We start from the raw sequence: 20,718 nt of genomic DNA, 5'->3' as shown, positions 1-20,718 counted from the left end.
GTCACACTTTTGTCTATGGACGACCTACACTCCATCCGCTTGGTGTCGATAGTGATACCCAAAAACTAATACAGGTACATGGCCCTTTCCATCTTTTCAAGTGGAACTCACTCAAAATTACCCATTCCATAGATGGTAACAATATTTTTCAGGAGGCATTGTTTTGGCTGGCTTTTTTGTGAGCATTTTTTTAGGCCATGAGAATATAAGAGTTGATTTCCCCATCCTCGGTTGGGGGAGGGGGTGTTATTAGGTCAGGATGCAATTGCTTTAGCTGGTTACGTCGAGTTTTGAGTGTGGTTGTCCACAACAGAGCAAGATGAAACAGAAAAATGGGTTATTTTGGGGGCGTTAGTTATTAAGGATTAGAGTGCTGATTAAACATAGATTTGGTTGTTTTTGTATTCATTTTGCTCCTTCTTCCCTCCTCCCTTCTCTTCTCTCGCTTTCTTTTCCCATAGAAGGAGTACGGCTTGTGTCGATTTTAGGGGCACTCATTCGTGTATAGGGGGACATTGACGGTTGATGTGCGAAAAAACGGGTGAGAGCTGGGGTTTTTGAGGCACAAGTTTGTAAGGAGGTGGATTGGGATTCAAGGCATGAAATGCTACTTGATTTTCACCACTTTGTTGGTTAGATCATTCCCCAGATGTACTGGTGTTGCACGCAGGGGTTAATGATCTGGAGATTCACACGTGTAGGGATCTGATCAGGGACATGTGCCCAGATGTTGCACATTTAAGGACAAATTATCCAAAAATGAAGTTAGTATGGTCAGATGTGGTGCCTAGAACATCTTGGCATGCTGCCTGGTCTGTGAAATGGATTAATTATACCAGGCTTTGCAGTGAGAAGTTGTATTGCAAGGAACGGAGGGGTAGTAGTAAGACACACAGATCTGGAGTCTGAGGAGGGAAATTTTTGGCGACATGATGAGGTGCACCTGAATGTAGTTGGGATCGATCTGTGGCATTGAGCATTCAAGAAGGCGTGGAACGGGCATTTCTTTTGGTTGGGTGACTCACATTATGAGGAGTCAGGCAATGCTTGCTCTCGCAGTCGTGAGGTATTTCTTTGTTGTGGGAGGGGTTTGTACATCAGGTGGATGGTAATCTCCAATTTGTGTTTGAATTTTAGTTAATTGCCTGGCAGATTTTTGGACTCTTCAGGGTGCGGTCCCTGGGAGTCGGTATTATGGAAAAGTTTTGCCAGCAACAAAGGTGTCCCTGAGCCTATTGTCATGGCTGGAGGTAATGCTGGATGGTTAGTTATTATTTACTTGTTTTCACCAGGTTCTGGAGCGCCAAAAACCTCCTTAATAAAAGTTATTTATTGTAATCTTTTCATAATAAAAGGCCGATTTGGCCAATTTATCCAAAGGAAAGGTGTTAAGAGTGTTCATTTGGGGGGGTTCTGTGGGAGCGGGGTGGTGTTGTGAAATGGTGGGGTGGTTATATACGAGACAGTTGGAGGGAAGCCTCTACAATACTGCAGTTAAGGAAAAACGTAGTCCACAGCAATGTCACAGACATAGCGATCCATGACTTAGCTTCGTACAGCAAACAGAGGTTAAAATAAATAGAAGCGTGGGCTCTGTGGGATCAAATGTTTAGAGGGGTTGGTCAGAAGGGGGAGTATTTACAATAGCGCGGGTATATCCGCCTGAGAAGGGGTGGGGAATAGCAACTGGCACAAGGCATTAAGGCAAAGGTCCAGCCCTCACATTCTGTGGTTGAGGTAAGGTTAAATTACCAAAATGTTGGATGATTATATCATTGGGTCATTTCAGCAAGCAGTGGTGAGAGATTTCTTTGAGTTGGTGGCAAAATTGTGGTGGTGGGGGGTTGTACATTGGATGGATGGTAACCTCCCGTTAATGTTTTGATTTTGGCTAATTACCTAGCGGAATTTGGAACTCTTCAGGATGGGGTCCCTGGGAGTCGGTATATTGGAAAAGGATTTCCAGCAACAAAGGTGCCCTCAACCCTGTTGTCGTGGCTGGTGGTAAAGTTGGTTAATTACTATTTAACAGGGTTCTATGCTACAAGATCCTCCTTACTAGAAAAGCTATTAATTGTAATGTTTGTATAATAAAGGGCCAATGAGTCCAATGGAAACGTGTTACTAGTGTTCATTTGGTGGGGCGGTGTTTAAAGGGGACAGTTGGAAGCAAGACTCTACATATGTGGTGGAAAACTACTATTTGAGTGAAAGACAGAGTTTGGAAGGGAAGGAGCACCATTTGACTTTTTGGAATGTAAAATTAGCTGGAATAGTTAACACATTTGAAGAGCACCTGATGCGCCTAAACACTGAAAAAACCCAGAAGTGAACCCATTTTAGAAACTACATGCTTCAAGTAATTTATCTAGAGGTGTGGTAAGCACCTCAAACCCACAGGTGCTTCACAAGACTTTATGATGTTGAGCCATGAAAATTAAAAATTGCATTTTTTTTTCCCAAAAAATGTTTTCACTCCAAATTTTTATTGTTCACAAAAGGTAACATTAGAAAATGGGCCACATAATTTCTTGTGCAATTGCTCCTGAGTACACACAACGTGGTTCAAGGGGGAAGGAGCAGCATTTAACTTTTGGAGCACAAGTTAGGGGTGAAGTGAGCATTTTAAATCCACAGCAATTTCACAGAATTGTATAACACTGGGATGTAAAAATGAAAAATGTTATTTTTCGACTAAAATGTGTCAGGAGCCCCGCACTGCACTTGCTCACTGAGCCAGTGCGGGTGTCCTGAGTACAAAAACAGTGCTCAAAGATACCTGTGGAGCAGGGCAGCAGCGGCGACGATGCGTGCTTCAGAGTATCAGGACCTGAAGCACATGACTGCTGGGGGAGTGGCCTAAGCTCCACAGATCTAGGAGCTGCAGGGAAACTCCTAGAAAGGTAACTACAGGACAATGTTACCAAGGGGCAGAGACAGAAAGCAGATGAAGCTAGGGTCAAAGCACAAGATAGCAATACAGTACCAAAGCGTTAGACAGAATGGATAGTCAGGACGTAGCAATAGGTCAGAAAACCAGAACGGGCGATAGACGGTACAATAGGGACAAACTGTAACGGAGTAACGATAGTCAAGCCAGGAGGTCAGAACCAGAGAAGACAATAGTACCAAAGCGAGAGACGGAGTACAGAGGGAGGGAACAGGCCGGGTCATACACGGGAAGCAAACAAGCAACGCAGAATACACGCACACCAGGGGTCAGACACACCAGAACAACAGTATAGCTGACAGAGAACCCTGGTAAATAGTGAGTATAAATACCCCTCCAAGAGGCCATGAACACTTAACCCTGTGAGTGCAGGGCAAGAACCCTGTTCAAACCATGACAAAATGTTGCTTTAGCCGCAAATTTTCAAAAGGGCTGATAGGAGAAATTGCATAACATTTTTTGTGGGCAATTTTTTCCTGAGTACAGCAATCTACCATATACAGGTGCTGCTCAGAAAATTAGAATATCATCAAAAAGTTAATTTCATTTCTTCAATACAAAAAGTGAAACTCATTTTACATAGTCATTACAAATAGAGTGATCTATTTCAAATGTTTATTTCTGTTAATGTTGATGATTATGGCTTACAGCCAACATAAACCCAAAAGTCATTATCTCAAGAAATAAGAGTAATTAACAAAAAACACCTGCAAAGGCTTCCTAAGTGTTTAACCCCTTAACTTCCAAGGGTGGTTTGCACGTTAATGACCGGGCCAATTTTTACAATTATGACCACTGTCCATTTATGAGGTAATAACTCTGGAAAGCTTCAACGGATCTTGGCGATTCGGAGAATGTTTTCTCGTGACATATTGTACTTTAGTTTAGAGGTAAAATTTCTTCGCTAAAATTTGCGTTTATTTGTGAAAAAACGGAAATTTGGCACAAATTTGGAAAATTTAGCAATTTTCAAACTTTGAATTTTTATGCCCTTAAACCAGAGAAATATGTCACACAAAATAGTTAATAAATAACATTTCCCACATGTCTACTTTACATCAGCACAATTTTAGAAACAATTTTTTTTTGTTTGGAAGTTATAAGGGTGAAAAGTTAACCAGCGATTTCTCATTTTTACAAAAAAATTTACAAACCATTTTTTTAAGGACCACCTCACATTTGAAGTCACTTTGAGGGGTCTATATGGCAGAAAATACTCAAAAGTGACACCATTCTAACAACTGCACCCCTCAAGCTACTCAAAACTACACTCAAGAAAATTATTATCCCTTCAGGTGTTTCATAGGAGCAGAAGCAATGTGGAAGGAAAAAATGAACATTTAACTTTAGTCACAACAATGATATTTTAGTCCCCAATTTTTTATTTTCCCAAAGCTACCAGGAGAAATTGGAACCCAAAAGATGTTCTCCAATTTGTCCTGAGTACGCTGATACCCCATATGTGAGGGAGAACCACTGTTTGGGCACACGGCAGGGCTTGAAAGGGAAGAAGTGCCGTTTGACTTTCAACCCAAAATTGGCTGTAATTGAGATCGGACACCATGTCGCGTTTGATGAGCCCCTGATGTGCCTAAACAGTGGAAACTAGACCCCCTAAGGAACTTATCTAGATGTGTGATGACCACTTTGAACCCCCAAGTGTGTCACTAAAGATTATAATGTCCGGGAGTGAAAATAAAAAATCCTATTTTTTGCCCACAAAAATGATTTTCTAGTCCCCAATTTTTTATTTTCCCAAGGGTAACAGGAGAAAATGGACTCCAAAAGTTGTCCAATTTATCCGGAGTACACTGGTACCCCATATACGGGAGAAAACTACTGTTTGAGCACACGTCGGGGCTCGGAAGGGAAGTAGTGACATTTTGGAATGCAGACAATGATGGAATGTTCTGAGAGTGTCATGTTCTGTTTGGAGAGCCCCTGATGTGCCTAAACAGTAGAAATCCCCCACAAGTGACCCCATTTTGGAAACTGGATCCTCTAAGGAACTTATCTAGATGTGTGTTGAGAATTTTGAACCCCCAAGTGTTTCACTAAAGTTTATAATGCCAGGGCGTGAAAATAAAACATCCCATTTTTTGCCCACAAAAATGATCTTTTACTGCCCAATTTTTAATTTTCCCAAGGGTAAAAGGAGAAATTGGACAGGAAAAGTTGTTGTCAATTTTGTCCTGAGTACGCTGGTACCCCATATGTGGAAAAAAACTGTTTGGGCACACGTCGGGGCTCAAAAGAGAAGTAGTGACGTTTCGGAAAGCACACTTTGGTGGAATGGTCTGCGGGTATCATGTTCCGCTTGCAGAGCCCCTGATGTGCCTAAAGAGTAAAAAAAAAAAAAAAAACAAAAACACAAGTGACATTTTAGAAACTAGACCCCCCAAGGAACTTATCTAGATGTGCCTCCTTTGGAACTAATCTGTTTCCTGTAAAGTAAATTAGTAGTGCATGGAGGTGTGATACAATTTGAAGCAATCCTTCATACATAGGCCAGGATCTTTGGGGCAGGTGTCGCATTGATAAGTGGTGTCCTTGCGTATTTCCTTTTGCAACACACTCGGCACCTTTTTTGCGGCTTACCTTTTCTTCCAGTTGGTGGGACTATCCCAGAAAAATGCTGACCTGGTACAATACGAGCACCTTCAGTTCTGGAAGTACTGGGGCCCGCTCCTTCCGGAGCGCCAAATATCAGGGCCTTAACCACTACCTCCTGGAACTGAAGGTATGACGTATCGGTGTGGTGTGCACATCATGACAGCAGGAAAGCATTGAGTATTGCCATTTGTATGATGTGCACGGCCAGCTTTTTGTACCACACCCTGGCCTTTCTCAAAGCATTGTACGGTTGGAGGTAGACACAGGCACACATGGGGTTGAAGTCTCTGGCTGGTTTTTGTATCATAAACCAAAAACCCAAAATGGTAGCAGGAAAAAAACAGCCTTTCTGGCTCAAAAGAAAATAAACAGTTCATACAGTCCTGCCCAGTACTTCTGGGACAACACATACGGCAGCTCTCACAGGAGCGTCAGCCAAGAGGCTTCCTTACCTCTACACAACACAGACAGAGGAAACAACACTGGCTGGACATTTATTTCCCCAGCCACACCCTTGAAGTGGAGATATGGTGAGTAGGCATCCCTCCATCTCTTACCTACTCACCTAAAAACCCTCCCATAACATGGCTGTTTAACTCCTGAAGCACATATCATGCTGAAAAGAAACGTATGGGTTTCTAGATCACGGAAGAAAGCAATCTCCGTGACACGTCTTCTCTCAGATACAGTGCCAGTGACCCTGTCACAAAACTTAAAAAAAAAAAAAAAAAAACAACAACCCCAAAAACAAAACAAAACCTCATCCACAGGGCACCATTCCCTTCGGTATACTCCTCATACACAGGACACCTTTGGTGTCTGGCTTGTACCAGGAAAGTGCTCAATGAAACAAATGTGAAGATCGCACAAGATAAACTTTAAAGATACTAAAAGACCTCCCTTTCTCATGTTGGGCAGAGATTAAACTTCCCTAGTGATGATTAAAAACTAAATGAAGTTGTCTAAAATGCAGCAAAAACATGTTATTAGTCAGTGATTCTAATATATTTCAATCTTATTAAAACTGATTGTAGTACAATGCTATGCTCCATTGTTCATATACAAAACATACCTTGTAAACTCTTCATGTAGATTATTTGGTTCTGAGGAATAATATTTAATTCGAAAGTGCAAAGTATACGGAGGGCCAACTGTTAAAAATACAAGTGGTAAAAAAATTAATTAATTACAGCGCATAATAATCATTTAAGACAAAGGATTACATATGCAGTCTCTAATGCAGTGCTCCCCAACTCCAGTCCTCAAGAGCAACCAACAGGTCATGTTTTCAGGGTTTCTTTAGTATGGCCCAGGTGAAGCAATTATTGCCTGTGCAGGTACTGCAATTATCACCTGGGCCATACTTAGGAAATCCTGAAAACATGAACCGTAGGTGGCTCTTGAGGACTGGAGTTGGGGAACACTGCTCTAATGGTTGCTGTGGTCATCAACTAACTATACTACTAAAAAGTAGTGACTGGTACAGTTTCTTAAAGGGGATCCATCACCAAATTTTTACCACCTATTCTAAGAGCCACATAATGTAGACATAGAGGCGCTGATTCCAGTAATGTGTCGCTTACTGGGCAGATTGCTGTAGTTTTGATAAAACCGCTGTTTCAGATCTACCGGTTCTCTGAATGCTGAGCTCTGTATAACCTGCCTGCACCACTCATTGACATCTTACTGTGTACACTGTGCACGCAAAGCTACTGATCAGTGGTGTGGGAGAGGTTATAGAGCACTCTTAATTCAGAAAACTGGCAGATAAGAGTCATTTTGTCAAAATTAGGCAGGCAGCCAGTAATAGTTCATTGCTGGAATCATGGTCCCTGCCATTACATCATGCTGCTCTCAGATGGTGCAGCAAAAAACACGTGACAGGTTCCCTTTAACATCCAGACTTGTTGACATGGTTTCAAGATCTGCAATGAAGATCTGATCACAACTGAATGGGAAACATTGGGTATCTTGCGTTGCTGATGACTGACCAATAGGTATATCATGCGTTACATGAACACAATCCAGAATACAGTTTGCATTGGTTGGTTTAATCCACTGCAGTTGGGATCATTCAAAAGGTTTTATTGTTAATGACTCCATTACACAAATCAGATCTCACCAAGATCTGTGTGTGATATCTCGCTCAACTATAATTACAGAAATCACATCTACTTCTCAGCTACAGCCTAGTATTTCCAGTCTTACACAAATATTTGTTCTTGTGAGTCAATCTCACATTAACATCAGACATGCCATTGTAAGGCCTACACAAGAGGCAACAAGGGAGAATGACAGTTTCAGCCATTGCATAAAAAATGCTCATTATGTAGTGAGTGGTGACTAACACCTCCCTGTATGGCCCCCAAAATTCATTTTCTCCCTGTGACTGTTGCTCCAGTAAGCCTGCCAGACAGGATTTAGCCATTATTCATCTGCAAATTACCTCGATATCTGTATGTACATAAGTTACCATGTAAAGAATCCCACCCAGGACAACATCGGCAAGGAGATTGTATGCTCTACCCGTGTTTGCATGGGTTTCCTCTCACACAGATACTGTAGGTAATTTAGATTGTGAGCCCCAATGGGGACAGTGATGATAATGTCTGCAAAGCGCTGTGGAATTATGATAGCGCTATATAAGCAAAGCATAATAAATATATTCAGTGTGTGCATTAACCCCTTAATGACAGCCAATATGTCTTTTTACTGACCTGAGATATAAGAGAATAGCATCCCCTTACAGGTGACAATCTAGCAGCTGATAGCTGTCCACTATAGCTGACAACTTGCTGTATCACAAATGATCAGTGTTGACACCAGCCAGATCTGTTTAACCCCTTAGTTGCTGCTGTCAAACGTGACTACATCTAATAAATGGTTAATAGATTGTGGGGGCTTCTGCATTAATCTAATTTACACACCGAGATCATGATTGTGTGGTGCTGATGTTTGCCATAGCAGTTCATGGCCAGATAGCGGCCATAAGGGGGTTTTACACATAGCGATATCGCTAGCAATATCGCTAAAACGTCACTGGTTTTGTGACGTTATAGCGATATTGCTAGCAATATCGCTATGTGTGATACTTACCTCCGACCGGCTCCCCCGCTGTCCATCGCTGATCGCGCAAGACCGGGCGGCTCCATTTCTCGTCGTCTGCTTCCTGCTGGGCTTCCTGCTGTGTGAGACAAGCGACGCTGGACGCGGGCGGGAGAGCGCCAGGATCGCTGTGTGTGAAAGGTGAGTATCGTGCGCTGCGTCGCTGCTGCATCGCTGTGAGATCTTTCTGTATGAAAGCTCACTAGCGATCATTTAGCGATGCACCAGCGATCCTGACCGGGTCAGATCGCTGGTCGGATTGCTGGTGCATCGCTAAATGTAAAAGGGCCTTTAGAGTCTCCCGGCTATAGTGGTCAGTTCAGAAGTTAGCGACATTTAGGTGGTAAACAAACACTTTTTCACTCCTGCTATAGCACTTTGCATTAATTCCTGAAAATCACCTGAAGGGTTAATAAACTATTTGACAGCAGTTTTCAAAATGTCGAGGGGTGCAGTTTTTAAAATGGTATCACATTTGGGGTCTTCCAGTATATAGGACCCCCAAAGTCACTTCAAACCTGGATAGGTCCCTCAAAAAAATACATTTTTAAAATTTGCTTGAAAAAATGAAAAATTGCTGCTAAATTGTTAAACCTCCTAAAAGTCTAATAAAATAAATTATCATTTTAAAAATGGTGCTGATGTAAGGTAAACATGTGGGAAATGTTATTTATTAATGTTTTTGTGTGATATGACTGGATTAAAGGGATAATCATTCAACTTTTGAAAATTGCAATTTTTTTACATTTTTGACAAATTTCTGAAACTTTTTATAAACACAAAACTTATCGACCTAAATTTACCATTATCATAAATTATAATGTGCCACGAAAAAACAATCTCAAAATCAATGGGATTTGTTGAAGCGTTCCAGAGTTACTGCCACATAAAGTGACATTGGTCAGAATTTAAAACATTGGCTCCGTCACTAAGGGGTTAAAACACCTGTCGCTGTCTTCTGCTGTTTGCAGCGCTGGTCCAGTCCACCTTTGCATCATGTGACCACAGCGGTGACCAGTCGGCTCACAACAACATTTCTGTGTGAACTGGAGGTCAATTTCTCGATGTAAATCTGTGTGAGCCGGCTGGTCACAGCTGTGGTCACATGATGCAAAAGAGGACGGCAGCAGTGCTGGAAACAGCAGAAGACAGCGTCCAGTAAGACATTATTGATAACTTACGGACGGGGAAATAAAATAAAATCTGCAGGGGTACTTTAAATAACAACAGTGACATAAAAATGATCTATGTCATGCAAGAGGTACTTACTTTTTATTTGTTTTTTAATAGGTTTTGTATGATCCAGCCAATGCTAAAGTTGGGGGGGGGGGGGGAAAAAAGACATTTATTTTGGTTAACTGTATGAATACCACTGTATAGCATTATATCAACATACTTACTCAAGTTTGTGATACAAACTAATACCCCTAAATACTTTGCAAAACCACGGAAATGAGCAGGAGCATAAGTTAGTATACGTGCAATGTGTAGAAGCACATTCACACTGTGGCCATTTTACAGACTAAACCTTGTCGTGGTGGGATGGCTTTTACGCTTTTTGTTGAAAATGGGGTTATTCAAGTAGCCTATGCTATTTACATGAACTATTACTATTGGCTTATTTACTACAAGGTACATGCAAATTTTTGTTTCTTTCTTCGGTTTTGTCCTTAAACATTTTTGTAAAATATTCCAATATATAAAAGGTTGACATTGCTACAAAACACCTCAACGCCACAAAACCATAGCGCTCTGTTCCCTTAAAGTGAATAGAAATTATTTAAAAGCAGCAGGATTGTGTTCTGGACCCATATACCCGGTATGAAGGTTCTAAAGCAGCAGGATTGTGTTCTGGACTCATATACCCGGTATGAAGGTTCTAAAGCAGCAGGATTGTGTTCTGGACTCAAACACCTTGACCTACACTCATTCTCTGAATCCCTCCTCCCTCTTACAGATATAAGTTCCTTACACAATGCGGATGACGCTGCCGCTCTATATAACACCACAATAGCTGTAGCTTTGGAATCCGCTGCCCCACTTACACATACCAAAACTCGCAAAATCAACAGACAGCCCTGGCACACCAGCCTGACCAAAGAGCTGAGGCGAGCTTCCAGGGCTGCTGAGCGCAGATGGAAAAGATCCCACTCCAACGAGCACTTCATCGCATTCAAACAGTCCCTCACTACTTTCAAGACCACACTCGCCACAGCTAAACAAACCTACTTCTCATCTCTCATATCCTCCCTGTCTCGCAACCCTAAACAGTTATTCAACACCTTCAATTCTCTCCTCCGCCCCCCAGCACCTCCTCCCTCCCCACTCATCTCAGCTGAAGACTTTGCCTCATTTTTCAAGCAGAAAATTGATAACATCAGGGACAGTTTTGGTCAACAACCCCCAGAGCCCTTCCTCCCGACTTCCCAGCCCTCCACCTTCAAAACCAACTTCTCCACCATTACAGAAGATCGACTCTCCACTCTACTCTCAAGATCACATCTCACCACCTGTGCACTCGACCCGATCCCATCCCACTTCATCCCAAACCTCACCACAGTCTTCATCCCAACCCTAACCCATCTCTTCAACCTATCACTAACAACTGGTGTTTTCCCCTCAAGCTTTAAACATGCCTCCATCACACCTATCCTCAAAAAGCCCTCTCTTGACCCATCCTCTGTATCTAGCTATCGCCCTATATCACTTCTCCCATACGCCTCCAAGCTACTGGAACAACACGTCTACCTTGAACTGTCCTCCCATCTCTCTTCTTGCTCCCTCTTCGACCGCTTACAATCTGGCTTCCGGTCACACCACTCCACTGAAACAGCCCTTACTAAGGTCACCAATGACCTCTTAACTGCCAAGAGCAAGCGACACTACTCTGTCCTCCTCCTCCTGGACCTGTCGGCTGCCTTTGACACAGTGGACCATTCCCTATTATTACAGACCCTCTCATCCCTCGGCATCACAGACTTGGCCCTCTCCTGGATCTCATCATACCTAACAGACCGGACATTCAGCGTCTCCCACTCACACACCACCTCCTCACCTCGCCCCCTATCTGTCGGAGTCCCACAAGGTTCAGTCCTTGGGCCCCTGCTGTTCTCTATTTACACCTTTGGCCTGGGACAGCTCATAGAATCTCATGGCTTTCAGTATCATCTTTATGCTGATGACACACAGATCTACATCTCTGGACCAGATATCACCTCCCTACTAACCAGAATCCCTCAATGTCTGTCCACTATTTCATCCTTCTTCTCCACTAGATATCTGAAACTCAACATGGACAAAACAGAATTCATCATCTTTCCCCCATCTCACGCGACCCCCCCTACGAACCTATCAATTACAGTAAATGACTGCCCACTCTCCCCAGTCCCACAAGCTCGCTGCCTCGGAGTAATCCTTGACGCTGATCTCTCCTTCAAACCACATATCCAAACCCTTTCCACTTCATGCCGACTTCAACTCAAAAATATTTCACGCATCCGTTCATTCCTCACCCAAGAATCTGCAAAAACCCTAGTCCATGCCCTCATCATCTCTCGCCTTGACTACTGCAACCTCATGCTCTGTGGCCTCCCCTCAAACACTCTCGCACCCCTCCAATCTATTCTAAACTCTGCTGCCCGACTAATCCACCTGTCCCCCCGCTATTCCCCAGCTTCTCCCCTCTGTCAATCCCTTCACTGGCTCCCAATTGCCCAGAGACTCCATTACAAAACCCTAACCATGACATACAAAGCCATCCACAACTTGTCTCCTCCATACATCTGTGACCTCGTCTCCCGGTACTTTCCTGCACGCAACCTCGGATCCTCACAAGATCTCCTTCTCTACTCCCCTCTTCCCACAATCGCATACAAGATTTCTCTCGCGCATCACCCCTACTCTGGAACTCTCTACCACATCATATCAGACTCTCACCTACCATCGAAACCTTCAAAAAGAGCCTGAAGACCCACCTCTTCCGACAAGCCTATAACCTGCAGTAACCACCGATCGACCAAACCGCTGCACGACCAGCTCTACCCTCGCCTACTGTATTACCACCCATCCCTTGAAGATTGTGAGCCCTCGCGGGCAGGGTCCTCTCTCCTCCTGTACCAGTTATGACTTGTATTGTTTAAGATTATTGTACTTGTTTTTATGTATACCCCTCCTCACATGTAAAGCGCCATGGAATAAATGGCGCTATAACAATAAATAATAATAATAATAATAATAATAATAATAATATACCCGGTATGAAGGTTCTAAAGCAGCAGGATTGTGTTCTGGACTCATATACCCAGTATGAAGGTTCTAAAGCAGCAGGTTTGTGTTCTGGACTCATATACCCAGTATGAAGGTTCTAAAGCAGCAGGATTGTGTTCTGGACTCATATACCCGGTATGAAGGTTCTAAAGCAGCAGGATTGTGTTCTGGACTCATACACGGTATGAAGGTTTTAAAGCAGCAGGATTGTGTTCTAGACCCATATACCCGGTATGAAGTTTCTAAAGCAGCAGGATTGTGTTCTGGACTCATATACCCAGTGTGAAGGTTCTAAAGCAGCAGGATTGTGTTCTGGACTCATATAACCGGTATGAAGGTTCTAAAGCAGCAGGATTGTGTTCTGGACCCATATACCCGGTATGAAGGTTCTAAAGCAGCAGGATTGTGTTCTGGACCCATATACCCGGTATGAAGGTTCTAAAGCAGCAGGATTGTGTTCTGGACCCATATACCCGGTATGAAGGTTCTAAAGCAGCAGGATTGTGTTCTGGACCCATATACCCGGTATGAAGGTTCTAAAGCAGCAGGATTGGGTTCTGGACTCATATACCCGGTATGAAGGTTCTAAAGCAGCAGGATTGTGTTCTGGACTCATATGCCCAGTATGAAGGTTCTAAAGCAGCAGGATTGTGTTCTGGACTCATATACCCGGTATAAAGGTTCTTTATGCCTCCTGCTTATGAACAGACCGTATGAGGGTTCTGCTGTGTACAGGAGGCAAAGTAGCACGGTCACTGCTCTGAAAATGCAATCGTTCAAAGAGGGCGAAAAAGAAATCTACCGTATCTTTGGCTTTCATACAGGCATCATTTTTAGGGTTAGGTCACTCAAATAATCAAATCACAATAAAATGACATTAAGTATTTGGTTGTCTTTGTTGGTATATCAGAAATGTGGAGATAAGGCATAAAAAAGATCAAAATGAGTAGACAGATGATTTCTTATTTGATTTCAATAGGTTTTGTATGGTCCCATCAATGCTAAAAAAGATGGCACTCATTAGCTGCATGAATTGAAGATGTAGCTGACATATTTGCTGTAAGATTGATCTATATACTCTGCAGTGCTAAGAAACAAGTTCTTCTACCCTGTTCAGAGTACTATTATTATACATGGCCTACGCACTTAGCTTTGCCCTGGCATATCCAGTGCCACTCCCATTCTCCCAGCCTTTCATGCGATGGCCTTGTACAAAAACAATCAGTGACTGTGCAGCTCAGGGTTAATGCCAGTGAACACTGCAGACACTGACTGGCAGCAACAGTCACACACTGGATTCTTGCGAACAAGACACGGGAAAAAAAAGCCAAAGAGTCCAAACTGGATAGAGAAGAGAAAGGAAAGTTGCTCTTTACTTTTACAGCATTTGTTGCTGTCTGTATTTTTTCACTTAAAGAACCCATAGTAGCCATCTGAGACACGGAGCATGGGCAGAAACAGATTGCCGTATTTCTCGTGTGAGAAACACATTGTAAATCTCGTACTAGCTGTCGGCTCTCCTGACCTGAGCTTGACAGCTGCATAGTAATCCAACATGCTGTCTTGCTCAGGTCAGGAGAGGTGTCGGGCCAGTCCATGCAGTGCGATGCTATTCTCGCATGAGCTATACGGCCGTCTGACTCAGCCCTATATCTGACTATCAGTACTATCAGTCAATGTACGGCGTTCATCTATAATATAACCGGCTAAGCATCACTCTGTCCAAAGCCTTTATAGACTGCGCAAGCGCGACGCGCCTGCGTAGTCTGGCTCCAGACAGAATGAGGCAGCGTGCTGAGGAGTGTGTATGGCGTCGGAGATGGAGGTACGCATACACACTGCTTACCGCTATGTCCGGCGCCATACTTATATACTTACCTGACCGGGAGGAGTGTTGCCGCGGCGCTTCTCTTCGGCCGGCGACCGGGGCGGGAGTGCGGCCGGAATCGCGCATGCGCATAGCGCGACCTGGCGCTATTTTACTGAAGACACACTTGCAGTGTCTCTTCAGCAATATGGCGCCGAACAGCGCTATGGGCATGCGCGGACTCCGGCGCCAGACTCCTCCCCCTGCCTCCAGCAAAACGTGGTGACAGCGCTGGAGCACAGGAAAGAAGGGTGAGTACAAATGTTTTTTTTTGTATGTGTGTAGTTTAAATAGGAGTGAGGGGACCATGCATACCAGGATAGGGGAGGTGAGAGGACCATGCTTACCAGGATTGGGGGATGAGGGGTACCATGCATACCAAGATTAGGGGATGACAGGACCATGCATGTGGATTGGGGGATGAGGGGTACCATGCATACCAGGATAGGGGGGGGGGGGGTGAGAGGACCATGCATACCAGGATTAGGGGATGAGGGGTACCATGCATACCAGGATTGAGGGATGAGGAGTACCATGCATACCAGGATTGAGGGATGAGGAGTACCATGCATACCAGGATAGGGGGTGAGGGGACCACACTTACCAGGATAGGGGGGTGAGAGGACCATGCATATCAGGATTGGGAGATGAGGTATACCATGCACACCAGGATTGGGGGATGAGGGGTACCATGCATACCAGGATAGGGGGGAGAGGGGTACCATGCATACCAGGATTGGGGGATGAGGAGTGCCATGCATACCAGGATAGGGGGTGAGGGGACCATACATACCAGGATAGGGGGGAGAGGGGTACCATGCATACCAGGATAGGGGGGAGAGGGGTACCATGCATACCAGGATAGGGGGGAGAGGGGTACCATGCATACCAGGATTGGGGGATGAGGGGTACCATGCACACCAGGATTGGGGGATGAGGGGTACCATGCACACCAGGATTGGGGGATGAGGGGTACCATGCACACCAGGATTGGGGGATGAGGGGTACCATGCATACCAGGATTGGGGGATGAGGAGTACCATGCATACCAGGATAGGGGGGAGAGGGGTACCATGCATACCAGGATAGGGGGGAAGAGGGGTACCATGCATACCAGGATAGGGGGATGAGGGGTACCATGCACACCAGGATTGGGTGATGAGGGATACCATGCATACCAGGATAGGGGGTCATACATATCAGGATAGGGATGAGGGAGTACCATGCATACCAGGATTGGGAGGATGAGGGGTACCATGCATACCAGGATTAGGGGATGAGGGGTACCATGCATACCAGGATTAGGGGATGAGCGGTACCATACATACCAGGATTGGGGGATGAAGAGTACCATGGTGAGGGGACCATGCATACCAGGATGGGCGGTGTGAGAGGACCATACATACCAGGATAGGGATGAGAGAGTACCATGCATACCAGGATTGAGGGATGAGGGGTACCATGCATACCAAGATAGGGAGTGAGAGGACCATGCATACTAGGATTGAGGGATGAGGGAGTACCATGCATACCAGGATTGAGGGGTCAGGGGACTATGCATACCAGGATAGGGGGTGAGGGGACCATACACACCAGGATAGGGGGTGAGGGGGCCATGTATACCAGGATTGGGGGTGAGGGGACCATGCATACCAGGATAGGGGGTGAGGGAGTACCATGCATACCAGGATTAAGGGGTGAGGGGACCATACATACAAGGATGAAGAATGGGGTGCCATGCATACCAGGATTGGGGGGGTGAGGGTACCATGCATACCAGGATAGGAATGAGAGGTGCCATGCGTACCAGGATAGGAGGGTGGCAGCATATACCAGGATGGGAGACCATATACCAATTAAAATGCTCACCACCCGGGCATAGAACAGGTTCATAGCTAGTACATTTATAACTTTCAAATGAGAAAGGGGGCAGAGTGACCGATGATCATCGAGTTAATCACGAGTAACATCATTTCCTGTGCCACAAATTATACTCCAGCAAGGACTGGCGTAGCATATGCGGCGAGGCACACACACAGGTGAAAGTCACTCATCCGAGGCTCTTCATGAATCAGGAGCGTCCAATTCCAGCACAACTCCTCATGAGCACCAGTGTGAACAATGCTAGTCTTGATGAATCAGACCCTCAAGCTCTATGCATCGCCTTATTTCATGGAGTGCCAGTCCATAAATTGGCTTCCTCAAAGTCAGCACATTTGCTTATCAAAATATATAACAACTTGTCAGTATGCATAGATGAGTAACATTACGCAGTTCAGTACAACTGCTGGAGTGTTACGGTGTGGATGCCGTTGGGCAACAGAGCCCTCTGCAGACTTATTTGAGTTTTTAGAGCAATGCATACATCAACCCCGACATACGTGGCCCAATTTGGGATGGCAAATACCACTCTGCTTTATTTCCTCAACAGAGCTAGGTCTGGAACACTTGGGCCACCCCGGTCAGGACACTGCGGTAACTGTAGTGGGTCACGGCGGTTCCGAGTGCTGGTTGAGTCAGACCGGGGGCGGGTGTTGTGAATTCTCTCTCTGGCTTCCCTCTGGTGATTACTGAAGATAGTAGAGTGTTATGAACGAGTCGCCGTAGGAGGCAAAAACAGAAATACTAGCTAAGTCCAGAAAACCAGAGAAGTTGGCAGCTATCGGATTGCAGACCCCTGAACCTATCAACAACAACTAGCAGTAGCCGTGGGGGGTTCCTACGGTGCCCTAGACCCCTCGATCACAGTCGGAGAACTAAATAGCCTAAAGACAGAAAGGGAAATCTAAACTGCCCCAGAGCAGACCCCAAAGCAATAGGCAGCCCCCAACATATAATGATGGTGAAGCAAGATGAAAAAACACTAACACAGATAGAAAGATAGGTTGAGCAAATGATGGGGCCCAAGCTAACTAAATAGGACAGGATAGAAAAGCTGCTGTCTGCAATCCGCAAAAACCCTATCAAAACATGAGCCAACAGACTGATCGGGAAAAAAGCCCTGAAGACGCTAGGCTTCAAAAAGACTATCAGTACACAGGTATTTTCTGAAGACAGAACAAAAATGCAAAAAGCAGAGCAGAAAACTTAGCTTTTGAGGAGCAGGAATCAGACTGGTCTCCTAGAATCCATCAGAGAATCACCAGCAAGGCAGGAGGGCGTCGGCTGCCTTATATACAATTCCCGTCACCCAGTCATCATCATCCTGCTCAGGTGCTTGGTAATCAGCCTCACTACCTTCCTTCACCAGAAGAGGGAGTTCATCAGACCTCAATGGTGAAGGGGAAAATGAACTCAACAGTGGAGCTGGTCAGATTGAGAGTTCTCTTTCTGGGCTCCCTCTGGTGGTTACTGGAGGTAGTGGAGCTGATCTGATTGACAGAGGCTTGCCACCTGATAATGAGGAAGGCGATTGGAGATCTGAGGTTTCTCATTGGGAATTTAAGACAGCTGACTTCCTCTATCCCTGCTGGTGATTTTCTTCCTGTTCCTGCTGAGGTCTGATGTATCCTGCTCTTTCCCTGCATGTTTAGCTAAGTGGTTCATTTGCTATTCTGTTTGCATTTGATCTGGTTTTGTCTATCTCTGTTTGATGCGGGTCAGCCAGCTCCGGCTGGGGCTGTGCTGAATCACCGCCCATGTTACTGCATGTGCCAGTTTGTTTGTCCACTTTTATATTGGTCTCTTTTTGCTTTGCTTTCAGAATATACCAGAGTACCGATATAGTGGGGGCCGAAGTCATGCGACTTCAGTGTTTTTGTGCATCCGACGTGTTGGACTTTTTGCAGGGTTTTTTGCATGATTGCAGACAGTGTCTTTCCTTTCCTGTCTAGTCAGTGTGGGCACCATCGTTTGCTCAGTCTATTTTTCTGCCTGCGTTTGTGTTTTCATCTCGTCTCACCAACAATATATGTTGGGGGGCTATATATTCCTTTGGGGTCTGCTCCGGAGCAGTTTAGATTTCCCCTTTCTTGCTTTAGGCTTAGTTAGCTCTCCGGCTGTGCCGAGGCGTCTAGGATTATCGCAGGTACGCTGCACAGCTACTGCTAGTTGTGGGGACAGGATAAGGGGTCTGCAATCCGCTTAGTTACCAACCTCTCTGGTTTTCTGTGGCTTAGCCTGGGCCTGCTATCCTCCTCGGTGACCCATTCATAACAGAATCACCAGCCTAACTGTAGACTCTAGGGTACTCTAAAGAAGAAAAGAATTTATAGAAAAAAAAAAAAAAAAGTGTCAGAATTTTTTCATATATTTTTTCCTCTTTTTTTTCTGGGGCTATAGGAGGATATTTTTTGACTAAATGAAGACTAAGCAATTGCCTGATCGTGTTGAGCAGCTAGCTGCTGAAGTGTGGGGAATTTCTGCCTATCTCGCTCAATCATCTGCTGTTGAACCAAAAATCCCTACTCCTGATGTGTTTTCTGGGGATCGGTCTAAATTTTTAAATTTTAAGAATAATTGTAAACTATTTTTTGCATTGAAACCTAACTCATCGGGGAGCTCTGTGCAGCAGGTTAAAATTGTCATCTCCCTGCTACACGGCGATCCCCAAGATTGGGCCTTTTCTTTGACACCCGAAGATCCTATTCTGGCTAATGTGGACACGTTTTTTTCAAGCCTTGGGGTTGTTGTATGATGAAGCTAATGCTATTGATCTAGCTGAGAAAACCTTATTGGCATTGAACCAGGGTCAGGACTCTGCAGAATTATATTGTCAAAAATTCCGAAAGTGGGCGGTCCTTACTAAATGGAATGACGATGCCCTAGCAGCTCTCTTTCAGAAGGGTTTGGCAGAAACCATAAAGATGTTATGGTGGGATTTCCTGTTCCCTCTGGTCTTGACAACTCTGTCATTGGCCATTCAAATTGATCGGCATTTACGTTAAAGTAAAACTACACGAGAGGCGTTGTCGTCTTTCGAACGAACTTCTGAACCCAAGCAATGTGATAGGGTTTTGTCTAGAGCGCAACGTCAGGAGTTTAGAAGGCATAATAAGCTGTGTTTTTTCTGTGGAGACACCTCTCAAACTATTGCTGTCTGCCCTAAACGAGAAAAGCGTTTTGCTCACGCATTTGCGGTGGGCAGTGTACAGCCCAAGTTCCTTTTGGCGATTACCCTGATCTGCAGCTTGTCTACATTTTCCGCTAAGGCTTTGTTGATTCAGGAGCAGCTTTGAATCTGATGGATTTGGACTTTGTTAAACGTTGTGGTTTTCCCATGATACCCCTGCGGACTCCTATTCCATTGAGGGGTATTGATGCTACTCCCTTGGTGGAGAATAAACCCCAGTTTTGGACCCAGGTGATAATGTGGGTCGCCCAGGACCACCAAGAAAATTGTAAATTTTTGGTGTTGCACAATTTGCATGATACTATTGTTCTGGGTTTTCCTTGGTTGCAAACTCATAATCCTGTTTTAGTTTGGAAATCTGTGTCTGTGGTGAGTTGGGGTTGTCAATGTGTTCTTAGTGACACTCCTGTTTTCTCCACTTCTCCCCAGTCTCATGATATTCCTGACTATTTGGCTGATTTTTCTGATGTATTCAGTGAGTGTAAGTCTGCATCTTTGCCTCCTCATAGGAGTTATGACTGCAATTGAGTTAAGGCCCAGGTGTAAATTTCCCAAGGGTCGGCTTTTCAACTTATCGGTACCCGAACATGATGCTATGCGATCTTATACCAAGGAGTTGTTGGAGAAGGGTCACATTAGACCATCCTCTTCACCTTTAGGTGCTGGTTTTTTTCTTTGTGGTCAAGAAAGATGGTTCATTAAGGCCATGTATTGACTATCGTTCCCTTAACAAAATCACTGCTAAATATCAGCACCCGTTACCCCTGATTTCTGATTTATTTTCCAGAGTTAAAAGTGCCTGTTGGTTTACCAAGTTTGACCTCAGGGGGGCGTATAATCTTATTC

General features: G+C 44.6%; 1 protein-coding gene across 9 annotated transcripts in view; it reads right to left on the bottom strand.

Annotated features, from left to right (window-relative positions):
* The window catches only part of EPB41L4B (erythrocyte membrane protein band 4.1 like 4B), a 1,031,490-nt gene that overhangs the window by 819,939 nt on the left and 190,833 nt on the right, over positions 1–20,718 (bottom strand). For all 9 annotated transcript variants that reach the window (XM_073587745.1, XM_073587749.1, XM_073587750.1 and 6 more), the window contains 2 exons: positions 9,938–9,980; positions 6,636–6,714 (listed from right to left, as the gene is read on the bottom strand). In XM_073587745.1, coding sequence (XP_073443846.1) covers positions 6,636–6,714; positions 9,938–9,980 — 122 coding nt within the window. The remainder of the gene's footprint in view (positions 1–6,635; positions 6,715–9,937; positions 9,981–20,718) is intronic.

This window comes from Dendrobates tinctorius, unplaced genomic scaffold (genome assembly GCF_039654945.1).
Source record: "Dendrobates tinctorius isolate UK_male_01 unplaced genomic scaffold, ASM3965494v1 ptg000102l, whole genome shotgun sequence".
Classification (NCBI taxonomy): Eukaryota; Metazoa; Chordata; class Amphibia; order Anura; family Dendrobatidae; genus Dendrobates; species Dendrobates tinctorius.
This window is presented reverse-complemented; position numbering and strand designations above follow the sequence as displayed.